Genomic DNA, 12933 nt, shown 5'->3' on the forward strand with positions numbered 1-12933 from the left:
GATTTCAGATTTTTTTTTTGGACTACTTGCATTTTATGTACTTACTGTTTGAATATTCCTAACCCAAAAATCTAACACCCATAATGCTCCAATAAGCACTTCCTTTGAGCATCAGGTCGGTGCTCAAAAAAGTTTCAGATTGTAGAGCATTTCTAATTTTGGATTTTTCAAATTAGAAACACTCAACCCGTATAATAAAATGATAGTTTGTATTAAGCACAGCACTATACCAATCACCTCACAGCTAGTCTCTCATTTAATCATAATAGCCCTGTAAGTACTATACTGGTTGTCTCGTCTTTTTTTGATTTTTTTTTTTTTTTTGAGACAGAGTCTCACACTGTTGCTTGGGCTGGAGTGCAGTGGCGTGACCTCAGTTCACTGCATCCTCTGCCTCCCAGGTTCAAGCGATTCTCCTGCCTCAGCCTCCCAAGTAGCTGGGATTATAGGCACCCACCAAGACATCCAGCTAATTTATTTTTATTTTAGTAGAGATGGTGTTTCACCATGTTGGCCCGGCTGGTCTTGAACTCCTGACCTTGTGATTCACCCGCATGGCCTCCCAAAGTGCTGGGATTACAGGTGTGAGCTACCACGCTTGGCCTCGTCTCTATTTTTCTAGGATCCGTTCCCTCTGCTTTGAAGAATAAAGACCCATCATGCCGGGTGCGGTGGCTTAGACCTTTAATCCCAGGTCAGGAGTTCAAGACCAGCCTGGCCAACATGGCGAAACCCTGTCTCTACTAAAAACACAAAAATTAGCCTGGCGTGGTGGCGCACAGTCTGTAATCCCAGCTACTTGGGAGGCTGAGGCAGGAGAATCGCTTGAACCAGGGAGTTGGAGGTTGCAGTGAGCCAAGATCCCGCCACCGCACTCCAGCCTGCCGATAGAAAGAGACTCCGCCTCAAAAAAAGAAAAGAAAGCCCCATCAAAATAAGGGTTACTTGACAAAAAACAACAACAACAACAACAAAAAATCAACAACAATACACCCCAATTTTTCTTTGCAAATTATCCTTTCCCCACTACAGTTCTGGGAGAATGTTAGTCAAAGTCAAGTTGCTATGCCTTCTTCTGGCCAAGTGGTGAGTATATCCGACCCTGGAGAAGGCCACAGGACCTTCTCATCTGAGAGTTGGGGTCTCTGAGCAGTGGCTGATAAAGGACACGATTGGAGAAGATACTTTCTTCTCATAATGGCACCCTGAAGACACTGTCATTAGTTCCTGCTATGTAGATTCCTAGAACTATTTGACTAATATGCTGAAATTAGTCAAGGTCAGTTTTGTTTTTTTGGTTTTTTTTTAGATGTAATTTTGCCCTTGTTGCCCAGGCTGGAGTGCAATGGCATGATCTTCACTCACTGCAACCTCCGCCTCCTGGGTTCAAGTGATTCTCCCGCCTCAGCCTCCTGAGTAGCTGAGATTACAGGCTGCCTGCTACCATGCCGGGTTAATTTTGTATTTTTAGTAGAGACAGGTTTCTCCATGTTGGTCAGGCTGGCCTTGAACTCCTGACCTCAGGTGATCTGCCCGCCTTGGCCTCCCAAAGTGCTAGGATTACAGGCGTGAGACACAGCGCCCAGCTCAAGGTCAGTTTTTACTGCTTGCCACTCAAGAACCTTATTGTTGATCTTCTATAAATGAGGGCTCTGAGAAGTTACATGACTTGCCCAAGGACAGACAATTAATAAAAATCCATATTCAAACTCAAGTATCCCTGTTTCAAAGCTCATGTACTTTTCCATCACGACATATTGCATCCTAAGCAGCAACAGGACCTCTTGAAAATGTGTTCTGCAGGCTGGGCGCAGTGGCTCATGCCTGCAGTCCTAGCACTTTGGGAGGCTGAGGGGGGCGGATTGCCTGAACTCAGGAGTTCAAGACCAGCCTGGGCAACATGGTGAAACTCCGTCTCTACTAAAGTACAAAAAAATATTAGCCAGGCATGGCGGTGTGCGTCTGTAGTCCCAGCTACTAGGGAGGCTGAGGCAGGAGAATTGCTTGAACCCAGGAGGCAGAGGTTGCAGTGAGGCAAGATCGTGCCACTGCATTGCAGACTGGGACAACAGACCAAGACTCTGTCTCCAAAAAAAGAAAATGTGTTCTGAAATAGTAACAATGTACAAATATATTTACAATATGCAAAAAATACTTATGGGGAAAAAAAGAACATAAAATAACCTATGATACACATTCTTCTCAAGCACACAGAACATTCTCTAGGAGAGACCACATGATGGGCCACAAAACAAGTCTCAATACATGGAAAAAGACTGAAATTCCATAAAGTATGTTCCTTAACCACAATGGAGCTAAGTTAGAGGTCCACAACACAAAGAAATCTGGGAAAATCTCAAATATTTGAAAATTAAACAATATACTTATAAAAAACCCAAGAAGAAATCACAAGGAAAAAAATTTTTTTTTTTTTTTGAGACAGGGTCTCGCTCTGTCGCCCAGGCTGGAGCACAGTGGCACAATCTTGGCTCACTGCAACCTCCGCCTCCTGAGTTCAAGATTCTCCTGCCTCAGCCTCCTAAGTAGCTGGGACTACAAGCACGTGCCACCGCGCCCAGCTAATTTTTTCTTTTTCTTTTTTTTTGAGATGGAGTCTCACTCTGTCATCTAGGGTGGAGTGCAGTGGCGCAATCTCGGCTCACTGCAACCTCCGCCTCCCGAGTTCAAGTGATTCTCCTGCCTCAGCCTCCTGAGTGGCTGGGATTACAGGTGCCCACCACTACACCTGGCTAATTTTTGTATTTTTAGTAGAGACAGGGCTTTGCCATGTTGGCGAGGCTAGTCTTGCACTACTGTCCTCAGGTGATCCACCCGCCTTGGCCTCCCAAAGTGCTGGGATTATAGGCATGAGCCAGCACGCCCAGCCAGAAAATTTAAAATTATTTTGAACTGCATGAAAGTAAAAACACAATATATCAAAATGTATAGGATGCAACTAAAGCCATGCTCAGAGACAAATTTACAGCTTTTTAATACTTTTTTTTGTTTTGTTTTTGAGGCAGAGTCTCACTCTGTCGCACAGGCTGGAGTGCAGTGGTGTAATCTTGGCTCACTGCAACCTCGGCCTCCTGAGTTCAAGTGATTCTCCTGCCTCAGCCACCCAAGTAGCTGGGACTACAGGCGTGCACCACCACACTCGGCTAATTTTTGTATTTTTAGTAGAGCCAGGGTTTCACCATGTTGGTCTGGCTGGTCTCGAACTCCTGACCTCGTGATCTGCCCATCTTGGCCTCCCAAAGTGCTGGGATTACAGGCATGAGCCACCACACCCGGCCAGCTTTAACTCTTTTATCAGAAAAGAAGAAAAGTCTCCAATAATCAAATCTTCACTGTTGTGGAACACCTAGCAGTATTTTAAGAAGAGAACATATTTAAACAAGTGTCTGTCTAGTTCAAAGGTATACAGGTTCACACTGTGGAGAGAACACTCGTTTTGAGCAGAGCCGTAAATAGAAATTTTGGTTCCTGGGGCAAGTACCTAACATACTTTCAGATCAACTTGGAAATGCATGATGTGACTCACAGATGAGTGTTGGTAACAGACGCATTACTAACATCATCAACCATTTGGTGGCTTCTTAGATGTGAAAATCAGTGTCTAAAGGCTGCTTGAAGGAGAGCTGACGATAAATGCAACCAATTACAAAACTGCACAATCTTCAAAAGTAACTTTTTTTTTTTTTGTAGACAGGGTCTCACTCTGTAGATTGCTATAGTAGTTTAAATATTGTTAAAATGCCCATACTACCCAACCAATCTACAAACTCAATTCAATCCCTATCAAAATACCAATGACATGCTTCACAGAAATAGACAAAACAATCCTAAAATGTATGTGGAACCACAAAATCCAGAAGTCAAACCTACGCTAAGCAAACAGAACAAAACTGGAAGAATCACATTACCTGACTTCAAATTACAGAACTATAATAACCAAAAGAGCACGGTACTGGCATAAAAGCAGACACACAGACTAACTGAACAGAATAGGGAACTCAAAACAAGTCCATTCATCTACAGTGAACTCATGCAGAGTAACCTCAAACTCCTCAAACACTTTTTGACAAAGGTGCCAAGAATATACATCGGAGAAAGGCAAGTCTCTGTAATATAAACAGTGCTGGGAAAACTGGGTATCTATATACAGAAGAATGAAACTATACCCCTATCTCTCTACAAAAATCAAGTCAAAACGTATTAAAGACTTAACTCTAAGACCTCAAACTATTGGCCAGGCGCGGTGGCTCAAGCCTGTAATCCCAGCACTTTGGGAGGCCGAGGCGGGCGGATCACGAGGTCAGGAGATCGAGACCATCCTGGCTAACACGGTGAAACCTCGTCTCTACTAAAAAACACAAAAAACTAGCCGGGCGAGGTGGCGGACGGCTGTAGTCCCAGCTACTCGGGAGGCTGAGGCAGGAGAATGGCGGGAACCCAGGAGGCGGAGCTTGCAGTGAGCTGAGATCCGGCCATTGCACTCCAGCCCGGGCGACAGAGCGAGACTCCGTCTCAAAAAAAAAAAAAAAAAAAAAGACCTCAAACTATGAAACTGCTAAAATAAAACACTGGAGAAATTCAGCCAGGCACTGTGGCTCAGGCCTGTAATCTCAGCACTCTGGGAGACCAAGGCGGGAGGATTGCTTGAACTCAGGAATTCAAGACCAGCCTGCCAACAGAGTGAGACCCCATCTCTAAAAATAAATTTTAAAAAATTTAAAAATAAAACACCGGGAAATTCTCCAGCACACTGTGCTTGGCAAAGATTTCTTAAGTAATACACCACAAACATAGGTAACCAAAGCAAAAACGAACAAATAGGATCACATCAAGTTAAAAAGCTTCTGCACAATAAAGGAAATGATCAACAAATAGAAGAGAAAATATCTGGACACTATCCATCTGACAAGGGATTAATAACCAAAATATGTAAGGAACCCAAACTCTACAGGAAAAAACTCTTAATCTGGTATCATTCCACTTCAGTTAAAACGGTTGGAGGTTCCTGAAAATACTAAAAAGAAAACTACGTATGATCCAGCAATCCCACTGCTAGGTATACACCCCTAAGAAAGGAAATTTGTATATCAGAGATATCTGCACTCCCATGTTTACTGCTGCCCTATTCACAATAGCCAAGGTTTGAAAGCAACCTAAGTGTCCATCAAAAGAGGAATGGATAAAGAAAGTGTAGTACAATGGAGTACTATTCAGCCATAAAAAAGGAGATTCCCGAGGCAGGTGGATCACCTGATGTCAAGCGTTAGAGACCAGCCTGGTCAACCCAGTGAAACCGTCACTACTAAAAATATAAAATTAGTTCGGTGTGGTGGCACATGCCTGTAATCCTAGCTACTCGGGAGGCTGCAGGAGAACTGCTTGTATCCAGGAGGCAGAGGTTGGTTGCAGTGAGCCAAGATCACGCCATTGCACTCCAGCCTGGACGACAAGAGCAAGACTTAGACTCAAAAAAAAAAAAAAAAAAAAAAAAAGAGATCCTGTCATTGGTAACAACATGAATGTTGTTGCATTCACTATGCAATGCTGTTTCACTTTGTTAAGTGAAATAAGCCAGGCAGAGAAAGACAAACTTTGAACGTTTTAACTTATTTCTGGGAGATAAAAAGTAAAGCAATTGAACTCATGGACATAGAAAATGATGGTTACGGCCGGGCGCGGTGGCTCAAGCCTGTAATCCCAGCACTTTGGGAGGCTGAGACGGGCGGATCACGAGGTCAGGAGATCAAGACCATCCTGGCTAACACGGTGAAACCCCGTCTCTACTAAAAATACAAAAACTAGCCGGGCGAGGTGGCGGGCGCCTGTAATCCCAGCTACTCGGGAGGCTGAGGCAGAAGAATGGCATAAACCCGGGAGGCAGAGCTTGCAGTGAGCTGAGATCTGGCCACTGCACTCCAGTCCGGGTGACAGAGCGAGACTCCGCCTCAAAAAAAAAAAAAAAAGAGAAAATGATGGTTACCAGAGGCTGTGAAGGGTAAGGGGGTAGGGATGGGACAGTGGGGATGGTTAATGAGTACAAAAAAATAGAAAGAATGAGTAAGATCTAGTATTTTAGAGCAGATTAGGGTGACTAAAGTCAATAATAATACATTTTAAAATAACTAAAGGAGTACAATCAGATTGCTTATAATACAAAGGATTAATGCTTAAGGTGACAGATAACCCATCTATGCTGATATAATTACTATGCATTACATGCCTGTATCAAAATATCTCATGAATCCTATAAATATATACACCTACCATGTACCCACAAAAATTAAAAATTTTTTAAAAAGCGTAAATTTAATAATTTTCTAGGCCTTAGACCTAAGGCATTGTTAGTTCTCAAACAATTCCAGTTATTATTATTTATATCAAGTAGCCATCCTATAATGAGTCTTCCACAAAATAAGAACAGCTAACACTTATCATTAATTACCACGTGCCAAGCACTATGCCTAGGTTATCTCATTTAATGCTCATGGCAATCCTATACGAAGGTACAATTTTTTAATTCTCTATTTTTTAATAAATAGAGACAGGGTCTCCCTGGGTTGCCCAGGCTGGTCTAGCTTCTGGACTCAAGCAATCCCCCTGCCTTGGCCTACTAACATGCTGGGATTACAGGCATGAGCCACTGCACCTGGCCAGGGAGGTACCATTTTTTGCTCCCATTTTACTAAGGCTCAGAGAAGTCAGGTCACATAGCGAAGGGACCAGGACTAGAATCCAACAATCTGACAACAGGGCCTACATTTACCCACTTTTTATCCTCCCATCCATCTCCACCAAATGTGCAATAGACTTTGAAACTGTAGTATGAACATCGCACCATTTCAAGACAGGTGAAGAGGTGACAAGATATTTGTCTGAGGAAAGAAAAATAGTTCCCAAGAGGAAAAGGAGAACAATGACAACATTACAACTGTGGCAACGAGTGATCCGAGGTATCCTGAAAAAAAACTTCTTGGATTTTCTGGTAGAATTGTCAGTAAACTCTTAAAACTGCTTGAAGTTACCAAAGGTCATGGACGCCTATACTGAGGAAACCAGTCCAGAATGAAAGCTTGAGGAGGAACGTTTGATGCCAGGAGTCTGAGACCAGACTGGGTAACATACCAAGAGCCCCAAGCCTACAAAAAAGCTACTTGGGAGGCTGAGACAGGAAGACTGCAAGAAGACTGCTTGAGCCCAGGAGTTGTGGACTGCGGTGAGCTGTGATGGCGCCATTATACTCCAGCCTGGGCAAGAGCGAGACTCTGTCTCTTTTTTTTTTTTGGCCCGGCCGACTCTGTCTCTTAATAAATAAAAGGCTGAAGGTCTTTAGGAGGAAACACTGTGGAACCTTTAGGATTCTAATATCAAGGCTCTCTTTAGAGAATCTAGGCCGGGCGCGGTGGCTCAAGTCTGTAATCCCAGCACTTTGGGAGGCCGAGGCAGGCGGATAATGAGGTCAGGAGATCAAGACCATCCTGGCTAACAAGGTGAAACCCCGTCTCTAGTAAAAATACAAAAAAAATAGCCGGATGTGGTGGTAGGCGCCTGTAGTCCCAGCTACTCAGGTGGCTGAGGCAGGAGAATGGCATGAACACAGGAGGCAGAGCTTGCAGTAAGCCGAGACCGCACTGCACTCCAGTCTGGGCAACAGGGTAAGACTGTCTCCCAAAAAAAAAAAAGAATCTAGCAATCTGGTTTCTATTGGTCTCAGGTTTATAAGAAATCAGAGGCTGGGTGCAGTGGCTCACACCTGTAATCCCAGCACTTTGGGAAGTCGAGGCGGGTGGATCACGAGGTCAGGAGGTCGAGACCATCCTGGCTAACATGGTGAAACCCCATCTCTACTAAAAATACAAAAAATTAGCCAGGTGTGATGGCAGGTGCTTGTAGTCCCAGCTACTCGGGAGGCTGAGGCGGGAGAATGGCGTGAACCCGGGATGCGGAGCTTGCAGTGAGCCGAGATCGCGCCACTGCACTCCAGCCTGGGCGACAGAGTGAGATTCCGTCTCAAAAAAAAAAAAAAATCAGAACGACACAATTTTAACAACAATGATAATAACTAACATTTATGAGTTTTTGCTCCCTAACAGGCTCTGTTTTCTAAGTGCTCTTCATTAACTCTTCATAGTAACCTAATGAGGCAGGTATTATTGTCCCCAATTTACAGAGAAGAATAAAGCAAACAATGCACACTCATGTGCCACTAACATTTTGGTCAACAATGGGGCACATATACAATGATGGTCTCTTAAGATGATAATGGAGCTCAAAATTTCCTATCACTACTGACATCATAGTTGTCGTAAGTTTGTCACACAAGGCATCACTCGTGCATCTGTAATGATGCTGTGTAAACAAACCTACTGTGCTGCCAGTTATATAAAAGTATGCAGTCATGTCCTAGGCCTTCACATTCACTCACTACTCACCCAGAGCCACTTCCAGTCTTGTAAGTTCCATTCATATTAAGTGCCCTGTGCAGGTATACCATTTATCTTTATACCATATTTCCTTTTTTTTTTGAGAGGGAGTCTCACTCTGTCACCAGGCTGAAGTACAGTGGCATGATCTTGGCTCACTGCAACCTCTGCCTCCCGGGTTCAAGCAATTCTCAGCCTCCTGAGTAGCTGGGACTACAGGCACACATCACCACGTCCAGCTAATTTTTGCATTTTTAGTAGAGACGAGGTTTCACCATGTAGCCCAGGATGGTCTCGATCTCTTGACCTCGTGATCCACCCGCCTCGGCATCCCAAAGTGTGTGATTGCAGGGCGTGAGCCACCGCGTCTGGCCTGTATCAGAATTTTATTGTATCTTTTCTATACCTTTAGATATATTTAGATACACAAATACCATTGCCTACAGTAAACAGTATGGTAATATGCTATACAGGTTTGTGGCCTAAGAGCAATAGGCTAACCACATAGCCCAGGTATGTAGTAGGCTGTACTCTCTGGGTGTGTGAAATACCCTCCATGTTTGCACAATGACAAAATAGTCTAATGATGCAATTCTAAGAAGGTATCCCCATGATTAATTAACACATTACTGTGCTAGTGAGTACAGCTGAGGATACTCTTAGACCATAACTGTTTACCCCCAGGAAATGGAGGGCTGTGTTATTTGAGAAATATCATGCCAGCTCTTGACAGAGATAAAGCAGCAAATTGCTTCTGCTATCCTGAAATGAAGCAAGTGTTTTAGAGGAATACAATGAGGCAGTGGCACAGTTGAGTTAAGTAGCCAGGCAGGTCAAAGCAATGTATTGCTTCTGGTTTGTTAAGGGATGTGTAGCAGTGCATTGCTTCTGATTTTTTTTTTTTCCCCCAGGTAGAGAGAGGATCTTGCCATGTTGCCCAAGCTGATCTCAAACTCCTAGGCTCAAGCAATCCACCCGCCTTGGCCTCCCAAAGTGTTGGAATTACAGGTGTGAGCCACTGCGCCCAGCCTGCTTCTGCTATAAGGGCAGTGTAGGCAGCTGACCCGGGCTGAGTGCACACCTGCTGAGTGCTCGCTTCCTGGTCTCCTTGGCGCGAACCTTCCGCAACAGGTCTTCTAGCTTGCTGGATTCCTCAAAGTGAACCCTGAGGTCCTCATCCTCTGCTATGCTGATGATATCTCTGTAGAACAAGGATATGTCAAAGCCCCCAGGTTTCTTCAGGTGCATCAAGTCAAGGAAGATGCCTGTTGCAAGGGTAAACAAAAGTGAGGGAGGAAAAAACAATTTTTAGCAAGTGAGAAGTTCTTCAAGTTAAAACTGAAACATGCATTTAAAAGCTCCCTGAAAATTAGACTACTAACATTTTCAGGACTTAGAGAAAGTGGCTAAGGAAATCAACTGCCATAATGACTTCAGACAACTTTTCAAATAATCACCATTCATGGTAATATTAAAGCCAATACAACTGGCCAGGCGCAGTGGTTCACATCTGTAATCCCCAGCACTTTGGGAGGGTCAGGTGGTGGATCATCTGCGGTTCAGAGTTCGAGACCAGCCTGGTCAACGTGGTGAACCCCATCTCTACTAAAAATACAAAAATTAGCTGGGCACGGTGGCTCATGCCTGTAATTCCAGCTACTTGGGAGGCTGAGGTAGGTGAATCACTTGAACCTGGAAGGCGGAGGTTGCAGTAAGCCAAGATTGTGCCACTGCACTCCAGCCTGGGCGACACAGTGAGACTCCGTCTCAAAAAAAAAAAGGCAACACAATCTTGTTCTGACGGAGTCCTTCAGATAGCTAATGGTATGGCCATCTGCAGTGTCAATGTTACACAGGTGTCTTCTCCTGGCTTCACTTTATTTTTTCATTTTACTCTAAATGGTAAAAAGCAAATGCTTGAAGTCAGGTACACAGAAAGCAATAAAACTGCACTAGGCACAATGGCACATGCCTATAGTCACAGTTACTTTGGAGGCTGAGGCTGAGCCAAGACTCCTGAACCCCTAAAACAACAACAACAACAACAATTAAGTGCCAATTTAAGAGAACAGGAAAATATGCCCACCTGTATCTCGGAGATCACCGGCTTTGGTCCTGGCCCGGCTGGCTTTGGCACTGTCATTGCCATGGGGGTTGTCTTCATTGGTGAACAGCATGATCCTCTTATGACTCATCTTGAATTGGACATCACTAAAGAGGTTGGCACAGACCCACAGCACTTCGCTGAGTGAGTAGTCAGATCCGTGGCCCATTAGGTCTTGGAAACGTTTTTGTCCCTGCTGCCCCTTAAACTGGTCAAGCTCCAGAATTCGTTTTGCACCTGATCAGAGGCAGGGAGTCAAATGGAAGGAAAAATCAGAAGAATGTCAGTGGTTGCCTTTACCACAAGGCTAACAGAAGGATCCTTTCTCACCCCAGAGCTGTTTAACCCATTTAACAAAGTCCACATCGAGCAAGGTCCCCTTATGCAGGAAAGCAAACTCCTAGACAAGATGTAACTTGCTTCTTTCTCCACACTCCTCTTTGTTCAGAGTACTGACATTCTCATATATAAGGGAAAAGCTGATCTTAGAATATTACTGACCCGGATTATCCAGCTCCTGTAAGACGTAAATATTTTTAAAATTCACTGAATTTTTGTCTTTCTCGGTACCATAGAACACCACAGCCAGGAGATCTCGATCACTGCTTATGATCTTACTGATGTACACACTTTGGATACACTGAAAAAAATAAAAATTCAATTAATATTTACTTACCATTAAATGTAAGCTCCATAAGTGCTCAGTACCTATTAGTTGCTCAAAATATATTTGCTGAATTTGTACATGGCACTAAAATACGGCATGACCCCTACCTTCAGGAGTAATGAATCAGTGAGAGTAATGGACATAAATATCAAATTTTAACAAAAACCAGAATGCAGTAAGTATACATCAGAAGTATAAGCAGTCCCTGCCATAGAAATCAGAGAATTAATAATATGTATATTCAGGTCAGGCACAGTGGCTCACATCTGTAGTAATCCCAGTACTTTGGGAGGCCGAGGTGGGAGAGTCACTTGAGCCCAGGAGTTTGAGACCAGCCTGGACAACATAGTGAGACTCCATCTCTACAAAACAAAAAACAAAAAAATTAGCTGGGTATGGTGGCACAGGGTCCCAGTTACTTGGGAGACAGAGGTGAAAAATCGCTTGACCCCTGGAGGTGAAGGCTGCAGTAAGCAGAGATCGCACCACTACAGTCCAGCCTGGGCAACAGAGTGAGACACTGTCTAAAGAAAAAAGAAAAGTATCAGAGGGAGGAAACTGTGCTATGGGAGTTGGGGGAAAGCCAAGCATTGGAATCAGAAAACCTGGAGTTGAGTCCTACTGATGTCACTTACTTAACTGGCTGAATTTGGAGATATCATGTGATCTTTCAAGTACCCTGGTATCAGGAAACAGAGTTTATATATACAGATGGCCCTCCATATCTGCTAGTTCTGCATCTATGTATTCAACCAACCTCAAATCTCAAATATTCAGGAAAAACAAAGAAATTCCACAGTTTCAAAAAGCAAAACCTGAATTTGCCATGTGTCAAGTACTACAATGAACCCACGTGAATGAAGTGATGCATAGGCATTGTATTAGGTAGTATGAGTAGCCTAGAGATGACTTAAAATACAGCGGAGGATGTGTGTAGGTTATATGCAAATACCATGCCATTTTATTTAAGGGACTTGGGCATTCTCAGATTTTGGAATCCACAGGGAGTCCTGGAACCAATTCCCTCAATAACAAGGGATGACTACATAAAATAATTACAATGCTTAAGTATATGTGACCTGAAAATAAGTCAGTAACTACCAGTAAGAGCATCCTTGAAATGAAATTGCTTAACCACACAGTTAAAGACATCAGTATTCCAGTAACAGGAAAGGTCTATCCCTCAGATAAACTAATGTCAGCATCTGGTAAATCAGGTCTTGTAAGAGTTTGTCAGTTCAGCCGGGCATGGCGACTCACGCCCATAATCCCAGCACTTTGGGAGGCCAAGGCGAGTGGATGACGAGGTCAGGGGTTCAAGACCATTCTGACCAACATGGTGAAACTCCATCTCTACTAAAAACACAAAAATCAGTTGGGTGTGGTGGCATGTGCCTGTAATCCTAGCTACTCAGACGGCTGAGGCAGAAGAATCGCTTGAACTCAGGAGGTGGAGGTTGCAGTGCGCTGAGATTATGCCACTGCACTCCAGCCTGGGTGACAGAGTGAGACTCTGTCTCAAAAGAAGGAAAAAAAAAAAAAAAAGTTCATCAGTTCTAGGGGCCTATTTAATTCTGGAGCACTAACAAAATTATGTCTTGAGGCCAAGTACAGTGGCTCACACCTGTAATCCCAAAACCTTGGGAGGTCAACACAGGCGGATTGCTACAGAAGTCTGAAACCAGCCTGGGCGACAGGGCAAAACAATGTCTCTACAAAAAACA

At 43.8% G+C, this 12933-nt stretch overlaps 1 protein-coding gene across 1 annotated transcript in view; it reads right to left on the bottom strand.

Annotated features, from left to right (window-relative positions):
* The window catches only part of XRCC6 (X-ray repair cross complementing 6), a 45367-nt gene that overhangs the window by 19396 nt on the left and 13038 nt on the right, over positions 1–12933 (bottom strand). Inside the window, exons 4-6 of the mRNA XM_033233798.1 lie at positions 11044–11182; positions 10525–10779; positions 9520–9703 (exon numbers count right to left, since the gene is read on the bottom strand). Of these exons, the coding sequence (XP_033089689.1) occupies positions 9520–9703; positions 10525–10779; positions 11044–11182 (578 nt within the window). The remainder of the gene's footprint in view (positions 1–9519; positions 9704–10524; positions 10780–11043; positions 11183–12933) is intronic.

This window comes from Trachypithecus francoisi, unplaced genomic scaffold, assembly GCF_009764315.1.
Source record: "Trachypithecus francoisi isolate TF-2019V2 unplaced genomic scaffold, Tfra_2.0 Lachesis_group14, whole genome shotgun sequence".
Classification (NCBI taxonomy): domain Eukaryota; kingdom Metazoa; phylum Chordata; class Mammalia; order Primates; family Cercopithecidae; genus Trachypithecus; species Trachypithecus francoisi.